Consider the following 27,229-nt stretch of genomic DNA (forward strand, 5'->3'; position numbering starts at 1 on the left):
GTACCTGTGAAATTTCATGTTTCAAATTGTGAGTGACCATGTAAGTTCTGGCTGTTTGTCAGCTTAAAATTCAAGTGACGTATGCGTTGGATGTGTGAGTGTATGCGAGTAGCGCCCGTGTCTCCACCTACAATTGTTTTGTTTCTTGTGTTCCAGGTTTCAGTGATTTGCTGAAGGCCTTACAGCGACTTCAGGTGCAGCTGAAGAAGAATGGACACAATTTCGATAACGAGATAGCCACAGTCCAGACGGTGCTGCTTAGTCCTCAGTTCAATCACGCGTTAGGAATCCATAATAAGGTACAGGAAGTGTGGGGCGTTCAACCACTGTCCAATCCTGTCTGCGGCGATGCACAGCTACTCGTCAGAGACGTAAGTACCTTTATTTTCTTCTAGCTCCAGTTTTTGTGTTGTAACACTATGTGAGTGGCTGGTGCAAGAACTGTCCTCGGGGGATATGCCTCATTTTGGTATTGGAAGAGTTCTGAGATCTATTTGTACACTTCTAATATTATAGGCCTCCCAAACTTGGCGACGAGCAGTGGTGGGAGCATAATCATTATCAATCATTTGTGCCAAAGGGGCAAGTGAAAGTGTCCCTGAATCTCAATGTTTAAAATTAAATGCAATTCTGTAACCTTATCCTATCTTGTGAGTGAACAATTTAAAAAATGTATTTTGGATAAAAATTTCACGTATTATACATAATTGTTAGAAGGTATAGTCACGGACACATCTGGATTGTAACAACTCCATTGATTTTCAATGGGATCATTACAACCCAGAAGTGTCCGTGACTGTACAAGGCATTTTACATATTGTTAGTTTATTTTAACTTTTTGATTTACTTATATTTTGTATTGTGTCCCACGCGTAACACCAAAAGAAAAAAACACTAGAATATTCAAAGGTCAATTACCTTATTTCTTTATCTTAAATAATTAAGTTTTCATCATTTGACAATTTACAGAAATGAAAATAAATTTATTGTTAAGTAAGGAGGCACCCGTGACACAAAATTGTTTACTTGTAGCTATATATCTGAGAAAGTATTTTAATGGTAGTTATTTGTTAATATTTCATTGCACAGAAACCGTAAGCAAAATGTTGCTTAACTATCAGTAGAATAGGTACTATTTAAAATGTGGTCAGCGTGTCCCACCCGTGGCAATGGAATGTCCCCGAAAAGTGATAAATTTGTTCGTAAACATTATTTGATAGAATAACTGGTTTATCAACTTGATATCTTTGGCTCAGTGAGATTCAGTTAATTGTTTCAAATCAAGGCTGTTGGCTAAAATGTACATATTCTTACTTAGTAATGTATTGGAATCATACGCATAGAAAAGTATATGCACCAACTGAAAAGAAAATGCATAAAGTCGATGGCTCGACCTAATGCTTAAGTTCATCATCAAGAAAGACTCATGAAAGCTCATCAAAAAACGCACCAATTAATGCGTTAACATAACTGCTTGACGTAGAAAGAAATGCTTGCATCACTTTCGCGTTACCTTTACAAATGATGTACGCAAATGCATCAAACTAAACCTGTTTCTTGGCAAAGACAAAAAAAAACCACACTTTAGTGCATCAATCCATGCGTTTATGGTGCATCATATAGATTTGATGCATTTCATTTTCTGTGTGTATTTTCAGTGTAAGTATTTCGAAAATACAACTACGATGATCCGTGGATTGGATACATACGAGAAACCAACTTTAAAAGACAGTGCCACTAATTCAGTTATTTCGCTTAGTTTTCTAATTGGGCATGATGGAAGCACAAATATACCGATTTTTTTTCCTCAAATAAATCTCAGATAAGCAACTGCTCGATATGGTATAGTTTTCGGAATCAAGAATTTTGAGTCCCAATACTTTAAAAAATATCGTAGTGAGGAGTGTGAATACACTGTAATTTTCGATTCGATATTTGTCTCATTTCACGATATTGTTACATTAAAAAGAAAAAGAAAATATTTCCAGCACGGTGAAGACAAACAACTGATGAAAATTCATAGGAAACTACGTAGTTACGGGAGCCAAGAAAATGACCCGACAGCAGCTGAATTTTAACTTCGTTCCCCTTGCAGTGTTTGATTTCCAAGTGTGCAAGCACACGCAAGTGAGCTCCTTTGTGCAAGTTAGCAGCAAAGCAAGATCGGCGCCCGGGTGTGGCAGTGTTTGCATTATTCATTGGACAACAGAAGGGGTATTCTTGGGCTTAATTACTGCACGAACTGCAGTTTCTGAGTCTCGAGACGTAACAGTTGATGAACTTTCAACGCCTCCTAATTTTATGGGAACTTCTTACCACACACACACCATGTGTTATACAATGAAGACTGTTGTCGTTGCCTCAAGAGATGGGTGAAGAATCTCACTGCGATCTTCCGTACGAGTGAGCTGCTTCCATCAAACGACTTCTGGTTAGCTATTTCCTTACTTGTAAGGCTGCTGACTCTTCACATGTATAGCGATGGATAGTTTGTTTCTTTGGTGGTGTTTTGACGAGTTTCAAGTTAGAATTAAACAACGGAATGAAAATACGGCATACTGTGATGTATATTTTACTGCAGAATCACGGAAGACAAAATACTATTTTCATATCGACGGGGACTACGACTCATATTCACAATCTCGGCAATTTGTGTAGGTGATGTGATCAGCACAACCCTCTGGCAACCTTTGCCCCGGGTGCCCATGTATTATATATAGGTTGAGTGAACCTCAGAGCATCTCTGTGCAAGGATTTAAAAGTTCGAACCTGAAATCACCCATCCGGGCTCTTTAAATTATGTATACATACACACAATTACACACACGCACACACACACACACACACACACACACTGAGTGGTTCACTAAAAGCGGGAGAAAGAAAACAACTGTAAATATGCAACAGCCACTGAATAGTTGGTTGGAGAAGTCAGCGTAACGAGATATGTGCTGAAACATATGAAGCGGTGGCGCGTACCGTCATTCATAGGAATGGCAAATAAGTGACATGTATGGACAGGTAGTGACACTGCTGACTTGCACGGAGTAGCGACATTTATGTCATTGATGTACGTGTATGAATCACATGCTTGTACACTTTGAAATTAGTGTCATAGCATTGGCAAACCTGTGTTAACAACGTACAATTAGGTACCTCTCAACAGTTTTTTTTCTTTCAAAATGACGGTCGCCAACCACAATGCAAGTAGAACAGCAGCGTACGAGATTTCTGACGCACGCTTTTAAACATCGCTGGCATGTTGCGACTCTCATCACAATAGGCGACAATCCTGACAACTAATCCCATGTCCGTGTCTACTGCAGTCTCGTAAATAAGTGATTTGAGCTATTCCCAGACAATAAAATCGAGTGGATTCAGGTCGGGTAGCCTCGCAGGCCAGGGAATAAAACATCGCCGTCCAATCCAGCGAGCAGAAAAAGTAACATCAAGATGGATGCGGACGTCCACACTGAAGTGAGGTAGTAATCCATCCCATTGTATTCTTCGACCCTTTGTTCCCTATCGCCAACTGTTCTGTGCTGCATCAGCTATTTTCTGCTTTCTTTTTATACGCTTTTACTGAATCACCCTGTGTATATATAATGTCGCTTATGTCAAACTTGCCTCCCACATTATTTGATTTGACGTCATTGTTCCTGTCCTTCGACAGTGTCACACCCAGTACGTGCTATAAGGGGGTGGAGTGTTTAGTTCATTGACTTGAACACCAACAACAACAAACAGGAGTACATAACTCTGCAATATATTGATCATCAAAGGCACACACGCACACACAAACAAACTTTTCAAAACAGGCCTGTTTGTTGCGAGAAAACTAAACATTCATCCTCGCCATAAGATGAAACAGCCTTCAGAAATCATTCATGAACTATGGACAGTATTTGAATAACGAAAACAATGCAGGGTAATCAAAAATAACTTTATACTTGTGCAGCTCTCGCACGTGACGTTATTTTTTATAATTTTATTTTTATAAATCACAGGTACTTTTTATGTTTCATATAAATGTAAAAGTATTAAATGTTTCCTGAAGACTTAGTCTCTCGACGAATATTAAATGTAAGGTTTGTTTTAGGGAGAAATACATCCATGATTGAGGAAGGGGTATAGATCTGGTCGAAACAAAGTATTTTGTTAATGGAGGGAGCAAGTTTTGCAGTGTAATTTTCTCGTGATCGCTTTTTTCAGCAAATAATAATTTGTCAAATTTCAATAAGGTGTAAACCCTTTCACCCTCTTACATCACACAAAAACACATTTGACTCTTTCAGACTTCACTTTCAATTCGAAATTTCCATGTGCCATCGGGTAGGCAACCCGCGCAACACATGGCGTTTTTCTGTGATTCTACGCATAGCCTGATGTGTGTATGGTTGATCTTCTGCAAACTATTAATTGGACAAATTAATATTTCTGCCTAAGAAATAGTATGACAGGACTGCCACCAATGTCGATAGAAAATTAGGAACTTAACTCGAGTTAGCACTCCGATGCTAGTAGTTTCCCAAAATGGATGGGGTGGGGGGGGGGGGATCGATGCACACATTTTTCAGTGCATAATTTTATTAAATATTCTACAAGAGGTATCTTAATGTATTGGAATTCTGCATGTGTCTCTTACATGTTTAAATCAATATTTCGCTTTACTGTAAAGTTAGTTAAGCACAATCTTCATTTATGTTACCAAGTGCATTTTAGTGAATAAAAAAAATACGAGTAAAGTATTGAAAGTAATGCAAAGGTTGATAAAGTTGTAATATTTTCCATAGTAATGCTTTAATGGCATGATCATCTAATTACGCCATCACCAAATGTATAGAGAAGCATAAATTTACATCTAAAACAGGAATGGAGGTTCGAATTCAACTGCACGCTAGGTTCAGTCCCTAATTGCCTGCCTGAGCATAAAGTGGATCCGTAACAAGTTTGCCAAACTTTTTAATACTTTGTTTGGCTTCGATTCACGTTCTCGGCACGTAAGTTCTGCATTCGAGTCCCGGGTGTCGCTTCATTAGTTTTATCTAATCATTCGCCCTCATCGCTGCGATTAAAAAAAAAAAGACTCAAAAGAAGGAAAAAATAAGAAAGAAAGAAAATGTAGCCTGGCTAGGTAAAAGTACCCGTCCTGACATTTGGGCAAGATGAAAGGATGAGGCACTCAGAATGATTAGCAAATGTGTCGATGTTTACGTTTATTCAGAACTTATAATTTTGCTACAGATCTATTTTTGTCGTACCAGACATTTATTTCATTATATACAGTGACGGAAGTTCTGTTACAACGATACCGTCAATACAATCAATACAATCCAAAAGTGTCCGTAATTGTATGAGGTACTAAGTATACTGTATTTTACGTAACGCAACTTTCAACGCAATGGATCACATGGAAATCGTGCGTCGATGTTAGTTAACACATATGCTGTGAGAGTAGGGCTCTTCTTTCCGTTATAATTATGTAATTATGTGCGACATAAAAATTTGTTCGCCTGTGTCTCGCTGGGAGCCGTGTGAATATGTTTAATTTAGTGCCTGTCTACCCATTCATTTCCCCTCCCCCTCCCTCCGTCGCTGCGATGTATTAACGCCCGACAATGAACAGGATATAGTTGCGAAGCATGACGTGCGTGACACAGTGTTAGGCACCGTCTGGTTAAGAACAATGTTGTTGTTTTCCCAGTTGTTGGAGGTTACAATTCGTCATCAGAAACTCAGTTTATGAGAACGTTTCTCCGCGGAGAGGTCGTTCGGCAGCTTCTTTGTTGTGGTTTGTGCCGCAGAACACTGCTAATTCGCGAGCTAACGCATTGGCAGTTCGTATTATAATGACTGATATTGTGCAGTTGGTGGTCCCAGGTTTTGATCGTGTGAGCGCATGGAGGGTGCTGGATATTGTGTATCCTCGTGGATTCAGCAAGGTAAGTTCTGTTGACAATCTTGCCAGCTGCGTCGTTACGTGAACTTTGACGGCCTTGGGTTGCCGAAGGATTGTGGGAACAGTGGGGAAGGACTTTTTCCTCACGGGTTTCAACTTTTGAAACGCACGATTTCTTTGTATTTGCAACGACAACATATAAAGTTAGCGTAAAAAGATGGAAACACTACACGAATAATGTTTGTTAGTAGCCTGTGAGCTAACAGTTTTCGTATCTTTAGTATTAAGGGGGGAAAGCTCAAACTGGCGAGAAGTTAGCCATAATGTAAGGAGAAGGGCCAAACAAAACGTATAGAAGAAGAAGCCAATAGTCTGTGAATCTCCCACTTCTATTCAGCGTATGGAATCGATACGCACTTGTATAATCCTTTCACTCTGGGTGTGCTTATTAAACGTTCTTTTAACAGAACTGGGGCTTTCATTGTATCATTAATCCAAATGGAATAATCGAACAACATGATTTTCACGAACTCTTGGAATTTTCGACAAAAGTTCAAGCTAAAAAACTCACTTCCGTGTACTTTTTCACTTTCTTTTAGGACACTAATAAGAGAAAACGTGGAGGAAGTTCCGTTATGCAATGGCCGTGTCTGACTATCCATCCGTGTTTACCTTTCCTTTCTCAGCAGGAATCAGAAGGAGATTAAATGCTTTCACTAAGATACTCGATATTGTGTCAGTATGTCACCAACACTGTCAACATGCATATGCAATAAAGGACTAAGATCTCCCGACTTGACCTATGTTTCAATTTCGTGTGCATTCCACGGCGACAACAAATGTAACAACGTATAATACCATTGAACTAATACAGTCAATTCTGGATGTAGTGAACTCGGTTGTAGTTGACAGTCGGCTACAGTGAATCTAAATTATCAGTCCCGACACAAATACATAACACGTTGTCAGGCCCGTAGCCAGGTTTTATTTTCGGGAGGAGCTCATCCCTTATCAGCACAGGCATCCCCAGAAATATTAGTAGATAAAACTTGATTAGTAGAAATAATAATGATAATTATTACCATTTTACAATATTAACTATTATAAGTCATTAATAATAAACCAATTTTAATCCAAATACTATTATTAGATACAAATGGGGAGACTTTGCTAACTCGATCCACCGTATGAATGAATATCCAACACAACTGTTGACCCTTTTTCTTACATTTTGTACAGTTAGTGTACTGAAATTCATACTTATTGTATTTTGTTATTAACTTTTACACATTCCGTTAAAAAGAGGCTTTAAAAGTTAGGGGTAAATTTTACTCATGAAGTTTATATTGTGTGATCTCTCACGAAGAAAATTATACATTTGAGAGCTGTGGATCCATTTATTCTTTGGATTAAATGGTAGAATAAAAAATATAGCCTGGTTCCTCTATTATACACTAAACGTTTTCGATCTAATTTCTAATCCTGCTAAGGAAGTAAAATTAATTACCACTATACACGATTTAAATTAGATATTTGTAGGATTTCGGGGAGGGGCTTCAGCCTCCTTAGCCCTCCCTCTGGCTACGTGCCTGCACGTTGTTTATAGTGAACCTTCAACTTCGGCTTTAGTGAACCAGAAAATGAAAAGTCCATTAAAAATTGTCGTTGTTAGCGTCATAAGTACAGTACAGTATAAAATAAGCCTTCTTATTTTAACTTGAAAACTTGAAAAAAGGAGTTATCTGCCTGTTTTTGTTTTGATAACTCGTAGAGCGGCTGAAATAGAAATTGGGGGAGGGAGCGAGTGGTGGGTAATGCGTGTCAGTTAACAATATCAGTACAGCCGGCAGCCGACGAGAAGATCGCTGAATGAAGGGAGACGGGGCACAGAGGGAAAGGGAGGGTCAGGTTCATTTGCAGAATTTAGGGGTGGTTGAGGGTGGTCGGGGAGAAGGAAGTCTTGTTTTCTTCTTGGCGGGTCATTGTCAAGCTGACGAGAATGTTCTGGCGGAAGAGCACCTCCCCCACGCGAAACAGTGGAGTCGCCTGGCAGTACGTCACACCTCTTCTGCCAGCGCTCTTCTCGTCGGCTGCCAGCTGTACTATTTTGATATTTTGTTTCATTAATAGATCTCTGTCCAGTGGCGTAAATAACACCCCCGGGGGGGGGGGGCGCACGAGCTTTGGGTGGAGCAGTAAGAAGGATAAATTAAGAAAAACCGATAGTTCACTAAAGTTTTCTTTTCGGCGTTAGAATATATTTCCAATCAGGCATATTATTTTTTTATGCCCCTACAGCCGCAGACAGAAAATGTTAATCACTAGAAAAGTAGAAAGTGGATTAACAGATTAAAGGAAAACCTTAGCTGAAGAGTTCAAGTCATTGATTACGTTGCTAATGTGTAGACGACAGGCAGGAAAATGCGTTCTTTCTCGACCCATTTCCTACCATGCTTTTGATGTTTTATTAATTTCTTGGAGAAATATGAGATGTACAGAAATTATTTGTTTCCGGAATCTAGTGTCAACTGAAATCAAATGAAGAAACATAACATCAGCGAAGTTTCAGAATTCCTCTTGATAGAAAACAAAATTCTGTCTAGTATCATTCCTGACGTATGCATTGCTCATTTGCTGTATTTGACCTACCTGTTGCGTCTTCATTCACAACTGAGAGGTTGTTTTCCAAGCTAAAGTTGATAAAAAATTACTTGAACACAATGACAAGAGTGAGATTTAGTGGACTGAAACTGTTAATCGGAAGCGATCGGGCTCGATAACGGGACTTTCAAACTAGCACAAGAATTTGCTTGTATCGAGAAAAGGCAGAGGACTGGTACTGGACATTTAACAATATCGGCATTTTTGTAGTAACAGTGCATTTTCATATATAATTATAGAATATAATTTTTAACAGTTTGTCTGTTGTCTTAACTTTTCGTGACAGTTTTTCGATTGATTCAGATTACATGCAAGTGTTTTCATATTTGTAGATACCTAATGTAGGCAAATGTAGACGTGAATTAATATTTTAGAAGATAAAGTATATAAAAAAAAACGACTAGGGACGCACACTGAAAGTTGTGGGGGGGGGGCGCAGAACGTGTTAGTTACGCTACTGTCTCTGCCATGCAAACTACTTCTTCCTAAGGCTTCTTATTTCCTCTTGTCACTACTAACCGCAATTCAGGTTAATGGAAGACATTTCGGTTTTAGTGAATTTCGGATATAGTGAAGCAATTGTCCGAATGCGTAGGGGTTCATTATAAGCCATTGATTGTATTCGTATTTGTTACGTATTTTATTTATTTTGTATTTTCAGTCTGAATTGCAGGTTTATTTAAAAAAGTACATCTTCGAGGCCGAAACACTCTCACTCTTAATAACATTATTATTTTCCTACTTTGAAATATTAGAACGTATTCAGAGTGATGGCTTCCTGGAAAATAAATTCTGCTTGAAAACTGTTGACATTCTAAACATCGACATTTCAGACTTTAGCTCATTGTTAATAAACACTACCGTTGGTTGTAGAGTAACAACAACAATAAAATAAATAAATAAATACAAGCAAGCATTGTCAAGTATTTTCCTTCGTCATACAGATATCAATTCTTTTGGTGCGGGTACCATATTGAACAGTTGAAAACCGCTCAATTTAAAAATCGTTTGCCTGAAAACTGTTCGGACCACACCCTTCCCCCAACCTGGCACACCACGAGTGTCTTTGACCGTGAATTTCGTTAATCCACGAGTAACGTCTCGTGTGTTTGGTGAAATTTCACTGTTAAGTTATGCTCATTCATTGACATCCATTCGTCGGCCCCCGTGGCGGAGTGGTTATCACATCGCGCTACGATGCCAGGGGTCCCGGGTTCGAATCTCTGGCATGGATGTTTGTGAGTGTCCATTCATCAATTTAAGCATATCATCACTCATCCCCATCTTCGCAAATTAGCGAAAAGTGGCACAAAAAGCGAAGTAAAATAAAGGAAATCAATCATATCAATAAATTGACATTCATTCACATCATCTGTATGTGTGTCAACATTCAAATTTCAGTGGAGAATTTAACGGGGGGAGGGCAGGTGTTTTGAAAAGTGATGATATGGTTATATCTAAGCAAACAGAGTTCGAGCAATATAAAATAGAATCCTTCAATAATATCCTTGTCCAGATTGCCACAGAATGCAAAGAAAAAGTTGAGCACAAATAGAATAAACGTTACTAGCAGTGGCGACGATTAGGGGAAGCAGCTGCCCCCCACACTTTTCGCCACTTTTGCCCCCCCTCACTATGCTAAACCTTATTTACAAAGGAAAATAAACTGTCTTTGCCCCCCCCCTTCCGGTTTTGGAACTCAATCGCCGCCACTGGATACTAGATCTCTTTGAAACTCAAATTTGCCACAACTGAAAATCGAATCCAGGATATCTTGATCAAAGGTCGAAAATGTTAATACTTTGATAATGGTGTTAATACACACCAGCAAAAGCTGTAGCGACAATACAGGTTTTAGGGGCTCCTGCAGAAGTGAATAAGAGGCCCTGTATAAGTGAAAGTTCCATAACTTCTTCCTGTAGTTTCCGATATGCTCGATTTCTACACACAAAAAATCTGACGAGAATCCAACACCATTAATATGCAACACGAACCGAATAAATGAAATAGTTGATAATAATAATATGATTATTTGTGATGAATACAATAGAAACCATAAGGCTGATTTTTTTTGTTCTTCGCTAAAACATGGATCTCGAAGTCTACCTCTGATCCTACTTGCTGTAATGGGAGACTCTTGCACCACTATAGGCATGGTTTGGTTACATAAATAATTTAGCAAACTATTATGAGCATTGCTAGAATTGTATTATTATTTTATTGGTCAGAAACCTTTGACAACCGGTAAACAAATAGCAACCACTTGATAAATGAATGATTTTTTTTTCTATTACAGAATGTTTAATATTAATTTTCACATTACGGAACATGAATTCGTTAATGACGAAACGAACTCTGAAGGGACACTATCCCTCCACCCACAGGGCTCTTCTTATTGCATACCTACAGCTTGCAAAATGTCCTATGTTGAGTATTCGTAGCATCGAAATGAACAAGAAAGAAACCTTTTTCGTCTTCATGTTTTCTACACCCCTTGAAAAATTATCATTGATATACGATGACTTCCTGTAGACACGGGCGGGCTTGCAGTTGCACGGAACACATGCATTCCCCACATCACACATATTAGATATGCCTCCCCCCTCCCTGAGGAAAATAATCTGGATTTCATCGATACAACTACAGATGCACATATACAAATAATATCTTAAGTGACTACAATAAAAGAAACAACATACAATGCCTTCATTAGGTTCTTGTGTCGATTAAATGCATTCCTGTGTAGCGGCAGGAACCACGCTGCTTGCCGACGAAATCAGATCATGTACTTTTACCACATATAATGTTCGAAATGTTTTTCTTGTGCTGCCACACACGTGTCACATATTTTCAGAAGTTTCATGAACTCTGCATGAGTTCATTTTCACATCAGAATGGTATTTTTTTTTTGTTCTAAAGCGTAATTATGTTGCGGCATTATAACAGCACTAATAATACTTACCAAATGAAGGCAACACTTATCTGTTTATCACTACACAGAAGGGAATATAAATCTTTCTTCAACACGACAACACAGCCAGTATGAAATCTAATATTTACATTCAGGGCAGACAGAGAGGTGCCACATTCCGACAACATGGATCTGATCTGTTCTTGATAACATATTGTTGAAGAGTTGGCTCTGTTGCAGTGTTTCACTGTGTGATTATCGAAGAGAAACGTAACGAAACTTCTTGGGAAAGTCACCTAATTGGCTGTTCGCTTGGGTTGAGGGGATATGCACATCCCATTTAGCTGGCAAGCGGTGGGATTCCTGCCGCTACACGGATACACATTTGAGCTGCACAAATACCAAATGAAGGCTATTTGTTTATATACAGGGTGTTACTAAAGTTCGTTTCCAACGCTTAGGAGGTGATTCTACAAGTGAAAATAAACACAAAAGTTCATGTGACGAAATGCCGAAAACGGCACCCATTCAGAGTTATTGAAGTGGGAAAAAGTGGGAAAATTATGTTTACAAGGAAATAGTGGCACAACGGCCAACCATATGACTGCGGCGAAGGTCGTTCCACAAAGAAATGCAGCATGCTCTACTCAAAAAAAGCACATGGCAGATGTGTGAAGTTGATGCGCAAGGGATTCCCCAAAGGAAGCGAATGGGTCTGTTGAAGTCATGGGGGTAGGGAAGGGTTTAGCGAGATGTGTTATCCACGGAAAGTGATATGTGGAGACTGATAACTAAGAAGAAAGTGAATATCCGTAGTGGACATCACCATTATGTAAAAAAACAAAGATGGTGGTGGTGCTGTGCTAGGTTGCATATGTGTCGACATGTTCACTGTGTGCAGAGTGGAGGTGCCGAGGGAACCACATCACAGACTATGTTCAAATTGTCTGCCATTAACTTCCACGCAGAGATGACAACGTGGAATCAACGATTGTCTAGTGCGAGCAAACAACCCTGCAGTGTCTGCTATCATCGCTGCGGCAACATTAATGCGTGCAACGAGATCTTCCGCCGACATAGGTGTTTCATATATGAGGCGTTTCATCTCTCCCCATAGAAAGAAGTCCAGGGGAGTGATGTCCGGCGTTCTTGCTGGCCACAGCACAGGCCCACTTCTACCAATACAACGATTGTGAAACAAGAAATTGAGGAAGTGACACACATTTTGGTCAAAATATGGTGGTGCACCATCGTGTTGGAACCATAGTTCTTGCCTCAGTGCCAAGGGCACGTCCTCCAACAGTTCAGGCAAAACATCACGAAGAAATGCATGATATGTACCACCACACAGGCGAACAGGGAAAATGTAAGGCCCAATCAAATGGTCATGCACTATCCCTCACCACACATTAACCGCAAACCTGTGCTGATGGTGTGCCACGAGAATTGAATGTGGATCTGCAAAATCCCAAACGTAACTGTTTTTACTATTCAACATGCCCGTTTTGGTGAACATTGCTTCATCGGTCCACAACACCCTGTTCACAAAATTTGGGATAGTTTCCATGTGATGCAAAAACCATTGGCAAAACACCACACGTGGGTCAAAGTCCTGAGGTAAAAGATCGTGTACCTTTTGGAGTTTGAAAGGGCACATTCCCCTCTTCAGATAGGATGCATCACACATTAACATGGGAGGTGTTGTGGGCACTGGCTATAGCACGCGTACTGGTGTCAGGACGATCCGTGACAGCATTTAACACTGCAACTTCACATATCTGCCATGTGCTTTTTTGAAAGAGCGTGCCGCATTTCTTTGTGGAACGCCCTTCACCAGCAAGATCACCGGACTTCTTTCTATGGGGAGAGATGAAACGCCTCGCATACGAAACACCTGTCATGTCAGCCGAGGATCTTGTTGCATGCATTAATGTCATTACAGCGATGATAGCAGACACCACGGGATTGTTTACTCACATTAGACAATCGTTGATTCGACGTTGTCATCTCTGCGTGGAAGTTAATGGCAGACAGTTTGAACATCGTCTGTGATGTTGTTCCCTCGGCACCTCCACTCTGCACACAGTGAACATGTCGACACATATGCAACCTAGCACAGCACCACCACCATCTTTGTTTTTCTTCATAATGGTGATGTCCACTACGGATATTCACTTTCTTCTTAGTTGTCAGTCTCCACATATCACTTTCCGTGGATAACACATCTCACTAAACCCTTCCCTACCCCATGACTTCAACAGACCCATTCGCTTCCTTTGGGGAATCCCTTGCGCATCAACTTCACACATCTGCCATGTGCTTCTTTGTAGAACGCTCTACGCCGCAGTCATATGGTTGGCCATTGTGCCACTGTTTCCTTGTAAACATAATTTTCCCACTTCAATAACTCCGAATGGGTGCCATTTTCGGCATTTCGTCACATGAACTTTTATGTTTATTTTCACTTGTAGAATCACCTCCTAAGCGTTGGAAATGAACTTTAGTAACACCCTGTGGGTGTGTGTGTGTGTGTGTGTGTGTGTATATATATATATATATATATATATATATATATATATATATATATATATATATATACGAGGGTGGTGTGAAAAGTTCTCGGAATGGAATAGAAAGAAACGACTTACAACAGTGATTTTTTTTTATTTTTCAATGTAATCTCCCTGTACACTAATGCACTTGGTCCAGCGATGTTCCAATGCCTTGATCCCATCTCGAAAATTAGATTCCTCCAGGCCTGTGAAATACGTGTCAACTTCGGCTATTAGTTCTTCCTTTGAAGAGAATCTCCGTCCACCGAGGAAACTTTTGAGTTTGGGAAAAAGATGGAAGTCTGAGGGACCAAATCAGGCGAATAAGGCGGATGTGGCAACAATTCGTAACCAAGTTCATGAATTTTTGCCATGGCAACGACACTTGTGTGAAGGCGCGCATTGTCCTGATGCAAGATGATTTTCTTTCTTGCCAAACCTGGCCTTTTTTCCCGTATCTTATGCTTTAGTTGGTCGAGGAGATTAGCGTAGTATTGTCCCGTAATTGTTTGACCAGTGGGAAGATAATCGATCAACAGAATCCCTTTTGCATCCCAAAACACTGACGCCATTACCTTTCCGGCCGACCGTATTGCCTTTGCTTTCTTTGGTGGTGGTGAATCAACATGTTTCCACTGCTTTGACTGTTGTTTTGTCTCTGGGGTATAGTAGTGGACCCACGTTTCATCTGTCGTCACAAACCGGCGCAAAAAATCTGTTTGGTTTCTCTTAAAACGAGTCAAACATTGTTCGGAAATGTCCACTCTGATGCGTTTATGGTCCTGTGTTAAAAGTCACGGCACCCATCTTGCAGATAATTTTCTCATATCCAATTCAACTGTTAAAATGTGATACGCCCGTTCGGATGATATTCCTATAGCTTCAGCAATTTCACACACTTTCAGTCGGCGATCCTCCATGACCAATTTATGCACTTTTTCTCAATAATTTCTGGGGTAGTAGCACATTTTGGGCGACCACTACGTGGATCATCTTCTAAGCTGTCCCGACCAAATTTAAACTCGTTTGTCCACTTTGCAACAGTTGAATATGAAGGAGCAGAGTCCCCCAGTGTGTTCAGAAAATCGGCATGAATTTCCTTTGCTTTCATACCTTTCTTTACAAAGTACTTAATCACCGCTCGAATCTCGATTTTTTCCATCTTCACAAAGCACTGCACGGGAACAACTACAAAGTGACGTCCGCACCACAGATCTCTACCCAGAACACTGACGCGCCACGTGTTTATTAATAAAGGATGGCCTATTACTATGCGGGAACCTCGTTGTCCTAGTACTGACATCTGGTGGTGATTCCGAGAACTTTTCAAACCACCCTCGTAATATTGGGCTATAATATCTTATGAATAAGAGGAGAAGTCTACCATTATCCAAAGGGTTTGTTGAGACAATTCTTGTATCAAAATTCTGACAGCAATTGCATGCCGGGGAGTTTGCTTGAATGTATGCATGATAATCAATGGAATGCCCAAGGGTGATTTCGTGGGTTGTACGGCGAACTGAGGCACTCACCCAAAGCCACATTCTAGTCTACTCAAATATTATAGTGCAATTAGAACGTTAGATTTCTAATATAAGTTATGCAAAAAAAAATAATTAAAAGCTGGAACTGTTTTTACAAACCTAAAAATATCAGAGGTTACTGAAGTCGTACTTAGTACAATGCAACTAAAATGTGTTGTAAACACTTCACTATAAATTAAAAATAGTTAATATGGAAACATATTATGAAAAATTGAAGTTTAGATAAAAATGCATTTATTCAAGCATCATCTTATGTAAAATTGGCTGGCCAGCAATCATATGAGAATGCAATAGATGCGCTAATATATAATTAGAAATTGCCACTTTCATTTCTATTGACACTAGTATCGCTTTTGGAATTAAATATAAATTGTGTTAACATTGGTATGTATGCTAGGAATGGACAGAAACAAAATAATTTTGAAATTCTATAGATTTGGCCTCCTTTAGTTTGTCATTTTTGGAGATTTCTGATAACTTCAGCACTTTCAGCTAATTGTTTACATGCAATGATATGCAAAATATAAAGCTCTATATAGTATATTAATTATTATACTGTTTATTCTGTTAAAAATAAGTGTACCTCACACTAAGAAACAAGCATCTCTATTTTTCAGACCTATAAAATTCAACTTAGAAACGTTGGTTAAAAATTAGGAATCGCAACCACATACAGTTAAATCTTCTACCTTTCGTTTGTGCAATTCCTGAGCATTGCATTGGAGTGAGTCAATTTGTGTGTGTGTGTGTATAGCAAATATTAACAAAAGGAACTTTGATTAAATCTAAGGAATTGAAATATGGATTGAACAAACATTTCTAATGATAATGATGCTGTGAAGTAATGTGCAAAAAAATATTTTGTAATAAACCATTTTAAAGTAATTGATCTCTCTTTCCAGTGCTTACAATCGCTTCATGCTTGCTCGTTACCTGATGCAGCAGAGTTAGCAGATCTTTTGACACGCTATGAAGTAGATGGTCTTCTGCATGCTCATGATGCAATAGCTTCTCGAGAAGTTGCACCCATGGAAACTTACGATGATGTTAACAGAGATAACCATGTAGAAGGAAACATCAAAATTGTTGAAATAGAGAAGACAAATGAACCGTTGGTAAGTAATGCTATTTATGGGCACTATATTATGTAAATTAGATTTTGTAGTAAAACCATTTTACATGGCGTAGAACTTCGTTATGGTGAAGTGTTGATTATACATTTTTTGGGGACCGAGATGAAATATATTTAGGAAAATGTAAAATCTCTGAACACACAGCTTGATCAGAAATAAAATATTTCGAAATGAAGAATGTGTATGGTTTTATATCAATAATGAAAAATGTTTCCCGTACAAACACAACAGGTGCTGTGCACACAGCACAACACAGAACAATAAGCATATACCATATTTGCTGACATATAAGATGCCTTTTTTGTATGTATTTTTGAGGGAAAAGCATTATCACTGAATATTATAATTAATTTTAAGTATTTCAAATAGAAAATAATACGTAGGTCTACTTTCAACAAATAGCTTGCGGAATCTAACTAGGAAAGGAAAAATTAATCTTCTTTTTCAAAACCCACATATTCATCTCTAGAACTAAATGAAGAGTAATTTGAAACCTCATCTAAATCGGAATTGAAGGTACGGGTAATCAAAAGCTCGGTATCTGCATATAAAACACACCCTGTTTTTCACACCTATTTTGAATCACAAAAGTGCATCTTATATGCAAATATGGTATGTTCCATGTTAGTCTTCCTACACATTGGTTAATGTGCAAGCACAGAATAAATGCCTATCAATCTTATACACTTCTCGTAACTGATGACACAACTGCACATGATATGAAAAAGCACCCAATTCATAGACAAGTGTCTGCACAGACCTTATTTTCGTATCCAGTTCTTTAGCAGTACATCCCTGACCTGCCCTTGGTGATGGCAGAATCTTCTCCAGCACCATTCATGCTGCATGCTCATTGTCCATGGCTTTTCTTCCAGAGGAATTTCGGCGTCGACACAACACCGATCCCATTTGACGGAATTTTGCCAGTAGCAACAATACAGTTTTCTGCAACTCTTACTCAAACAAATTCTGTGCATGTTTCACACTAGGCCTGCCACAACAGCCACTTTGTATGACTGGAAATAATGCTAGACAACAAGTGCCTTCCCTTGAATACTAAAGGCCATTCTTTAAAATCGCAGTCCCACTGTATCTATTTCTTTAACTAAAGTGAAGGAAAGATTTAGGAAGAATAATAATGCAGAAGCAGGACCAGATGAACTAAGTATAAGTAACAAACTAGTTGTATGAGCTAAACATATGTGATGCAGATTGTGAAAGTAAACAAAACACTTGTTCACACTTATGCAAACTAATAACATGCTCATAGAGTGTGTATTTTCAAAATCAGTATTAGGCATTATTCGAACTGAGGGAGATGTGCGGGGTGGACATCCTTCAGTTAGCAATTTTTTTTCGCGAGACCCCCTCCCCCAAGCTGTTTCATTGTCACTATAGGAGCCCCCTTTCCCTCAGCTAACCCCATGGCTCGACCAACCATCCCCCCAGCTAACATTCTTCACTTCAAGCACTGGTCTTAAGAATTCTGAAACTGGAGATCGATTGTAATTGGTCAAGTAATTGCATGCGTGTTTGCCAGGACATTTGTCCGGGTTCGATACCCGGTGGAGGCACGTAGTGGTTCGGATCCCACTTTAAACTGTAGGTCCAGTCCCGATTAGCCTTACTGTGCATAAAGTGGACTCAAAACACCAAATCAATCAATGCCAGGACATTTGCTGAAAGAAATCACATTCCATAGACACCAGTGAAGATGGCAAGAATGTGAAGGTACTCTTATGAACATTTTCTAATTCACACAAATATGGTTTTGTGTATTTTGTGACTTTGTGAAGTTTCCTAAACTCCCTTTCCTGCAATGTGTATGGTCATATTATTATTATTTTTTTTGTAAGTGTTTCTTGGTTTCTATCGATAATGATATAACATAGGATTATATTTCAATTCATAAATTGGTCAAGTCTTTTGGATTATTTAGACATGTAGTACAATCATAGTATTTTTTTTAATAATAACATATGGAAAGTAAATATGTTTGATGGCCACTTTCTTTGTGGATTATTTGTTTTACAATAAAAAGGAAGTATTGAAATGATGAAACTTGTACAATGCCTGAAATACAGGAATCCTGTGTAAAGGAATAACTGTGTTTAGATTAACTATTATACAGAGTTTTAGTGCATTTCAGACTTTATATTTGAACTTGAATAACTGTAATTGTAATTACTGTAACCAAAGAAAATGTTTTTCTTGTGAAAACTGGATCACTTGAACATTTGAAGTTATGATCATTATAAAAGTATTTGTGTATTCACAGTAAAATACATAAACTTATTTGATTTATTTGGTCACCTAAGATCTAATGATGAAATTTCATTGAGAAGTTTTTGTATTCTGCGGTTCAGAGTAGTTGTGTTTTCTTCCTGTGTTTCTTCCACATAGCCTTTTATTGCTGTTTCTAGCATTCCTTCCTTCCTCTCTCAAAACATGCCCATCCGTTTCCTTCTATCGATCATTTTTAAAATTTGATTTGTCTTATTTTGTTTGAAGCACCTGTTCATTTCACACCCTATCAATCCTACTCTGCTTCTCCATTATCCTAATTTCGGATCCATACAATAAACCTCATAAAAGCACTTCAGAAGCATCTTCCTCAATTCCAGACCTATTTTAGAACATAATAATCCTAATAAACATTAATTGCATCATGGCTCTTCTACTTCTGATCTTGTATGTTTTCAAATGTGCATCACAGTACTCCAAACTAAAATCTTTAATTTGTTCTATTCTTTCTATCCTTTGTTTATGGATTACAACTACCTTTGTGGTTCCTTTCTATCGTTAGCTATTGCAATTACATTTGAAATAATAACACAACAGTTTCTAAATTTACAAATTTCACTGCTGCAAATGTTCCTTTTTTTTCTTATTTTGTATGATAACTTATAGAGTAAAAATTTCAATCTGTCTAGTTTTATTTTCCTAGTTACTATTTGTGTGTGTGTGTGTGTGTGTGTGTGTGCAGCTTTAGTTATGACCATACTGTGTACCTTCTGAGAGTATTTTTTTTTATGTAGTAATAAAGCATTGGACGTAAGTTAGTAAGTTTGTATATAATATTTTTCAGGGAGCTACTGTCCGAAACGATGGACAGTCTGTAATAATTGGCCGCATTGTGAAAGGTGGGGCAGCTGAACGAAGCGGTCTCCTGCATGAAGGTGACGAAGTGTTAGAGGTGAATGGGATAGAGATGCGAGGGAAGTCTGTGAATGATGTCTGTGATATCCTGTCTGGCATGACGGGCACACTCACCTTCCTCATTGTCCCATGCTCTGAGCAGATGAAGCAGCCACCACAAACAAGGGACACAGTTGTAAGTATCTTTTCCAATGCATTTTAAAATAGAATTAAATATAACCTCTAATATTAACAGTGGGCATTGATAGAAACTTGCTATTTGTTCTAAGAAAACCAAACCTGTGCTTTTCTTAGCAGAATTTTTCATTTTCTACATTGTGGTGTTTCACAAATGTTCAGTAAGTATTAATTTTTTTGTTATCAAATAATTTCTCCACACTTGGTATTGAAATTTGTACAGATATATTCAGTGGAACCTGAATGATATGTTTCACAGGGAACTATGGTCAAGGAACTTATGCAGAAAAGTTTATAATCCTGGAAAATGTTATAACTTCTTCCTTATATATAGTGGGGAGCTGTAAAATCAGGGCTCATCTGTATTTAAGCCAATACATATTCTGAGATTCTTTTCATTGAAGTAAGTTTAATTCCAACTGGATGATCATTTTGCATATGTTCCAGGGTTCTAACAACTACATTAACTTCCATTAAGATTGTTACAATGCAAGTGTGCCCATGCATGTGCATAAAATGCACTCCAACATAAAATGCACTCCATATTTTCAAATTATCTCATAAGTTCATTGCACATCAGTTCCATGCACTTTTAATATTGATATAAATTAGAAGTTTCAGTTTTTCTATCACCTGTTTTAAGTACACTGCCATAAGAAATATCCAAATTCAAGAATGTGAACTGATGTTTTGACCCCCATTCCTTTTTCATTATCTTTCCTTAATCATTCTCCACAATTTCTAAGCTGCCTCCTACCTCTTTCTTGATTAAACTTTCAGTATTTAAATGTTGGAACTTGCCCCATGTAATCCTTATATATCCATGTAAGACAGTTGCTTGTAATTGATTCACTATCAATTGTAGTGGTCGTGTCTGGGATATCTTCTACAGTTCTGTTCTTGCATACTTCTTGCGCATAATATTAACATATCCTACTATCTTTTTGTGCTCTTGATTCTTGTATGATTGAGCCATGCCAGTACTCTGCACTGGTGTCAGAAATAAATGAGTTGGGAGGTAGAGACTGGGAGAAATATTGTCTGGAAGGGGGAGTCACATTTAGTGTACATCTAAATGCCCAAAAATACATATCTGAGCCCTCTGCCTCCTCCTCTGGTGCTGTCACTGGGCAACTCATTAGCCTGATGGCATAGTGATAACCTTGCCGCCTTGTAATCAAGGTGTTTTGGGTTCAATACCTGGTGGAGGCACATAGTTATTTGGATCCCACTTTAAACTGTAGGTCCATTCTCAATTATCCTTACTGTGCATAAAGTGAACTTAAAACACAAACTGAAACGTGTTGAATGGACCAATACAGTGGTTGTTTAAAATTAAGATCAGACGTTTCCATCTTAAAACATAATTGCATTTCTTTGTGATTTTATGTAACACAATCATTTAAGTGTATTACTATAATTACAAGTCATAGTTGATGGATTTAAGTAATGCTCTAAAATGGTACACCGTACTGGCATCTTTTTCATCATAAATGAGAATGAAAATCAATAATTATTAATTTGCTCACTTTTGTAGAACCCCTGCTTTTGAGAATATTATGCCATTGTAATAACAAAGGGCTCCCACATAGCTAAATGCTAAATGGTTAGTGCTCTTATCTTCAGTGTAAATGGTCTCAGTTCAAATCCAGGAGAGTTACTTTTAAAAAGCATCAAGATTCACAATTTCCCAGTTCAAGCATTGATAAATAGGGCTCGATTGTTGCCTTTTAAATATATATTTTTTTAGGTTTCTTTGTGCTCCTTCCCTGTTTTTTCATGAATTTTGCATAAATTACATATTTTAATTTCATAACATGGTATTTTTAGCAAGTATGCCATTAATTGATAATATGGTTAATGTAGAAGCACAATGTTATTTTTAACTGAAATCTTTGGCAATGGATTAATTGTGGTAAATTTATTTTTCCTGCACTAAACTTAAACTACTTTGCTTGAAGCCTAATTTGAGTTCCCTTTCAGGCCACTATTATCGCTTTAATCTGTGCTTATAAAATAAAATTAATTTCAACATTTAAAAATTATGATCTGCTGCATGCAAAACACAACTATATTTTTAGATGCTGACAGACTATACTGTATCATGTAAGGCCAAACTGAATGGAGGTGAATCACTTATCCATAAAAACCTTCTGGTGTATTTTATGTAACCTTGAAGTAAAATAAAACTGAAGTAGCACTTATTATTGCTTTTCCTTTGCTTCGGTAGTTTAAAACACCAAACAATGTGTTTCATCGAATTATTCAACTACCCTTGTAATTTATGAAAAAATAGAAACTTTCAGTTTGAGCAAAAAATATTTTAGGGCATTTAAAAAAAAGTCATTTTTAAATATTTTTAAGGTCATTCTATAGGTCATTTTTTGAGATTATTCAGCTTATCAACTTCCAAGCCCTACTGATAAACAAAAACCGAAATTGAAACAAATGTGTAACACATTCTGACAATAATACATTGGAACACTGATTTTGCATTTTTTTCAGGGGACTAAGTTGTAACACTTAAAATATGTGAAAATGTAAAATCTAAGAAAATTTTGTAACATGTGATTTATTTTATTGGAACCATGAAGATTGAATGTATAAAGTGGGAAAATTAATATATGTGGATGCATAATCGGTATTCCACTCTATTGACTAATTCTTTGCTTCAAACATAGAGTATGACAATGTGCAAAATTGCAACTTCATTGCAGAAAATATATATGAATTAAAGCAGGTGTTAGTATAAAGGTAATGATAAATGAAACAACCACTTTGTGTCTAGTTTATTTTTGCAGAATTAAGTAAATTATAAAGATTTTTAGATTATATGTTCTGTTAATTATTTCAGATGCACGTGAAAGCCCATTTTGACTATGATCCAGAGGATGACTTGTACATTCCATGCAGGGAGTTGGGCATTAGCTTCCAGAAGGGTGACGTGCTGCACGTCATTTCCCAGGATGATGCAAATTGGTGGCAGGCATACAGGGAGGGAGAAGACGAACAGACACTCGCTGGCCTTATTCCCAGCAAATCTTTCCAGCACCAGTAAGTGCAATCAGAATCTTGCTTCGTTAATTTGAAGAATGAGGATGTAATAGATTTGGCAAATTATTATTAAACACTTGTGTAAATAATGTCAAGAACAAAGAATGATTAAAATATGTAACAATGCATTAGAAATTGCAAAGCGATGAGGTTATACTAATGAAGGTTCCATGACAAATGAATGCTTTGTTTTCTTATCCTGTTGTTGAAGATATGATTTTTAATATTAATAGTATTAGTGTATTTCTTAATCAGTCAACAGTCTTCTTCATGAAGTATCTCTTCAGAAACTCTCCATCTGTATGAAATGCATTAGAATTTTTATGAACATCACTATTGTGATATGTGGCCGCGGTGGCTCAGTCGGTAACGCGTCTGACTACCATGCTCAAGGTCCCGGGTTCGATCCCCGGCCGGTTCAAATCCGGGAACTTTTCTAACGGTGAAAGCGGCCCCGGCGCCCACCCAGCGTCGAATAACATGGGTACCTGGGGGAAACCCTGGGGGGTAAAGGCGGTCAGGGGCGTGATGCTGATCACATCACCCCCACTCACGACCGGATCAAGAAAGTGTGGGGCGTTACCCCCACACCCCCTATACGCCTTCATGGCGTGGTGCTATGCACAGGGGAACACTTTACCTTTACCTTTTACCTTTTACTATTGTGATATAGGATGATCTTGCTTATTTCAAAAGTTTTTTCCCCTCATGTTAGAATGTAATGCAGCAAAATATGCACGTAAAAATAAGTGTTTATTTTTTTCTTAATGCAATACAATTGAGCACATGTCTGGGTAGAAGGATTGAATATTGAGAAATAGCAACATTAAATTTATGCACAAAATAATCTTTACGAAAATTTGAATATTTTATGTCGAACTGATTCATATTGATATGATCAAGGGATAAACAACTATTGATGAATAAGGGTATATTCTATTCATGCTTCAAATTATCTTGCAAACCCTGTAACTCTGTGATCTTTCTACTTCCCCTGTGAACTCCTTAACTTGACCCACTGAAAACATTGTATATGATCCCCCTCAAATGTATCTGCAACTATGTTCATGTATCATTGTTAATCATGTTCCTGATGGATAACATAGAACCACAGTTATTGTATTAAATAATGTTACGCAGGTCTTGGATGTGTAGGTATATTCATTCACTTTTCACTGTCTCATTTATTTTTTTATGTCAAGTATGGTGTAGCTTGATGAACAAACCTTTCGAAAGAATGTTTGTGTGCATAAAATGAATGTTGGAAAAATTATTTTTTGTAAATTCATCCTTCTTCCCAACAGGTTCTCATATGGTATCCAGAGACTGGAAATGATGAATGATGATGACCTCTTTAGAAATCCATGCTTTTCAATACAAACAAATTACTTGAAGTACATTAATGTTTTTTCCCCCTTTGCAGACGAGAATCTATGAAACAAAGCATTGTGGGAGACAAAACTGCCAAAGAAAAAACGAAGAAGGGAGGTACTTTGTTATGTGCCAAAAAGAATCCAAAGAAGAAGAAAAAGAAAGTACCTTACAATGCTTCATATAGTGATGGTAAGTTCAAATCTGCATCTTCATTGTCTTACTGAAGTGCATAAAATAAAACAAAAAAACTGTGTGATGCTATTGAAAATTGTTACAAGCTCAGGCTTGGTCCAAATATGTTTTCATTTGTTTTAGTTGTAAGGGCAGCTATACTGTGAAGGAAGTATATAAATCATTCTTAATTATTACATAAAAAGTTAGTGCTCCAAGCAATTCTCTATCCTATACTATATTTCTTAACTACCTACCTAGTCTTACCATAAATACTGTCACAAAGTTTTAAGTAAATTGACACAAAATGCTGAGAGATATTTTAATATCCTAATAACATTACTGAAATGGATGCATGACAAATCAAAATCACAAATCATTATTCAAAATGGCCACCCTTAGCACGCACACATTCCGTAAGTCTTTGTGGGCATGCATCAATTGAATTACGGAACACATCGACTGGAAAATGAACAACTGTCTTCAGAAGAGAACGACCACTTTAAACTTTCAATATTTGGATGTCTCTTCTTGCAAGCCATCTCCTGAAGCTTGGACCACAATTTGTAGTCCAAGGGGTATAGGTCCGGACTTGCAGAAGGCCAATCTGAAGTGGAAATGAAGTCTGGAACATTTGCTATGAGGGCACGCTCCATTTCTGTGAAAAAGGGGTAAAAACATCAGCCAAAGTGTACCAGCAGACAGTGCTTGAGAGACTAGTCAAGAATGTCAACAACACCCTCTTCCATGGTCAGAACTGGAGCTTCCAGCAGGATTCAGCCCCAACATATGGGGCCCGAACAACACAGCAGTGGCTGGAGGCAAATGTACCAGACTTAATTTCCACTTCGGATTGGCCTTCTGCAAGTAAGGACCTATACCCTTTGGACTACAAATTGTAGTCCAAGCTTCAGGAGATGGCTTGCAAGAAGAGACATCCCAATATTGAAAGTTTAAAGTGGTCTCTTCTGAAGGCAGTTGCTCATTTTCCAGTCGATGTGTTGCGTAATTCAATTGATGCGTGGCCACAAAGACTTACGGAATGTGTGCGTGCTAAGCGTGGCCATTTTGAATAATGATTTGTGATTTTAATTTGTCATGCATCCATTTCAGTAATGTTATTAGGATATTACAATATCTCTCAGCATTTTGTGTCAATTTACTTAAAACTTTGTGACAGTATTTATGGTAAGACTAGGTAGTTGTGACAAGTGTTGCTTCTTTTAACCATGTTCTTGCATAAAACGCTGCATATGAGTCTCAACCTGGGTATTAGTGTGTATTCATCAATTTTGTATGTATGTATTTTTGTTATGTAGCATCATTTTTCTTCCTCTTTTTGCCAATCGCAAAGGTGTGGATGATTACATGAAATCGATGAAGGGATGCAAGAACACCCATGCCCTAGCTGGGAATCGAACCCGGAAACTTCTGAGGAGAGGATGTAGGTCAACTTCTTAATGCACTCAGCCACCGAGGCAGGTGTAGGTATAGTGGTAGGCAATGGCATAATGGTAACATCGCTGTATTTTAATCAAGGGGTTCTATACCTGGTGGAACCACATTGCATGGTGCTTCGGATCCCTCTTTAAACTGCAGGTCCAGTCCCGATTAGCCTATCTATGCATAAAGTGGACTTAAATCAACAAATCAATAAACCAAGGCAGGTGTTTATAAATTTCACCTCATCTCACATAACCTAAAGCAGCAGAAAAATAATGTAATATATAAAAAACAACACACCCAATTTTTTCTTACTTTATAGTTCTTTTCCAGCTGGCCCCCAGGGGTCCCGGGTTCAAATCCTGGCCTGGGCTTGGATGTTTGTGAGTGTCCATTCATCAATTTCATCACATCATCCATCACCCATCCCCATCTTCGCAAATTAGCCAAATGTGGTACAAAAAGCGAAGTAAAATAATGAAATCAATCAATTAATCAATATAATTCTTTTTCCATTGTAAATATGCTGGAAATAACTTCCACAGGCACATAATCCATTCGGCAGTAATATTAGGCCCACAAATGAAGACTTGCGTGAACTCACTAATGTTGGTACTCATGTTACTGTTGCAGCTGACACATCACATAATGGTTTCGTACTGGTCTGGCCCTACATCATGTGCCACGTGCCTCTGTGGGACAGAGGGGGGTCTAATTTCTTGAAAGCAGACCAAGCTGTCCACGGAACCAGAGGAATATTATTTTTTGGAATGAGCTATCAAAAGAGTAGGATGAAAAAAATTGAAAATTGGATTGACTGGATTGTATCTTTTTGAATGATTATACCTCCAGACATACCACATGGATGATTTTTTGATGAAAACTTTTCCCAATGGTAAAATTTTGTTATTATAAATAAAATTCTAATTTGTAGATCTATCCCACCAGTGAATGAATTTATTTCATTGTTAGAGGCACATATTTTTGGTAATTAAAAAAGCAAACTTTCGGTACAAAAACAGAGTCGATTTCGGGTTCAAAAGCGGTAAATAAAATGAAATTTCGGTGTTATAGCGGTGAATAATCACATGAAAAGTGCTATATAAAATGACATTTTGGTTTTAAAATTGTGAATATAATCCTAAGTTTGA

The 27,229-nt window shown here is 37.9% G+C and overlaps 1 protein-coding gene across 2 annotated transcripts in view; it reads left to right on the forward strand.

Annotated features, from left to right (window-relative positions):
• sdt (MAGUK p55 family member stardust) overlaps positions 1–27,229 on the forward strand; it is a 225,424-nt gene that overhangs the window by 177,276 nt on the left and 20,919 nt on the right. For both annotated transcript variants that reach the window (XM_083111502.1, XM_083111501.1), the window contains exons 6-10: positions 157–371; positions 16,470–16,682; positions 19,789–20,034; positions 22,891–23,090; positions 24,514–24,653. In XM_083111502.1, the coding sequence (XP_082967628.1) occupies positions 157–371; positions 16,470–16,682; positions 19,789–20,034; positions 22,891–23,090; positions 24,514–24,653 (1,014 nt within the window). The remainder of the gene's footprint in view (positions 1–156; positions 372–16,469; positions 16,683–19,788; positions 20,035–22,890; positions 23,091–24,513; positions 24,654–27,229) is intronic.

The sequence above is a fragment of the Lepisma saccharinum genome, chromosome 25, assembly GCF_977018435.1.
Source record: "Lepisma saccharinum chromosome 25, izLepSacc3.1, whole genome shotgun sequence".
Lineage (NCBI taxonomy): Eukaryota > Metazoa > Arthropoda > Insecta > Zygentoma > Lepismatidae > Lepisma > Lepisma saccharinum.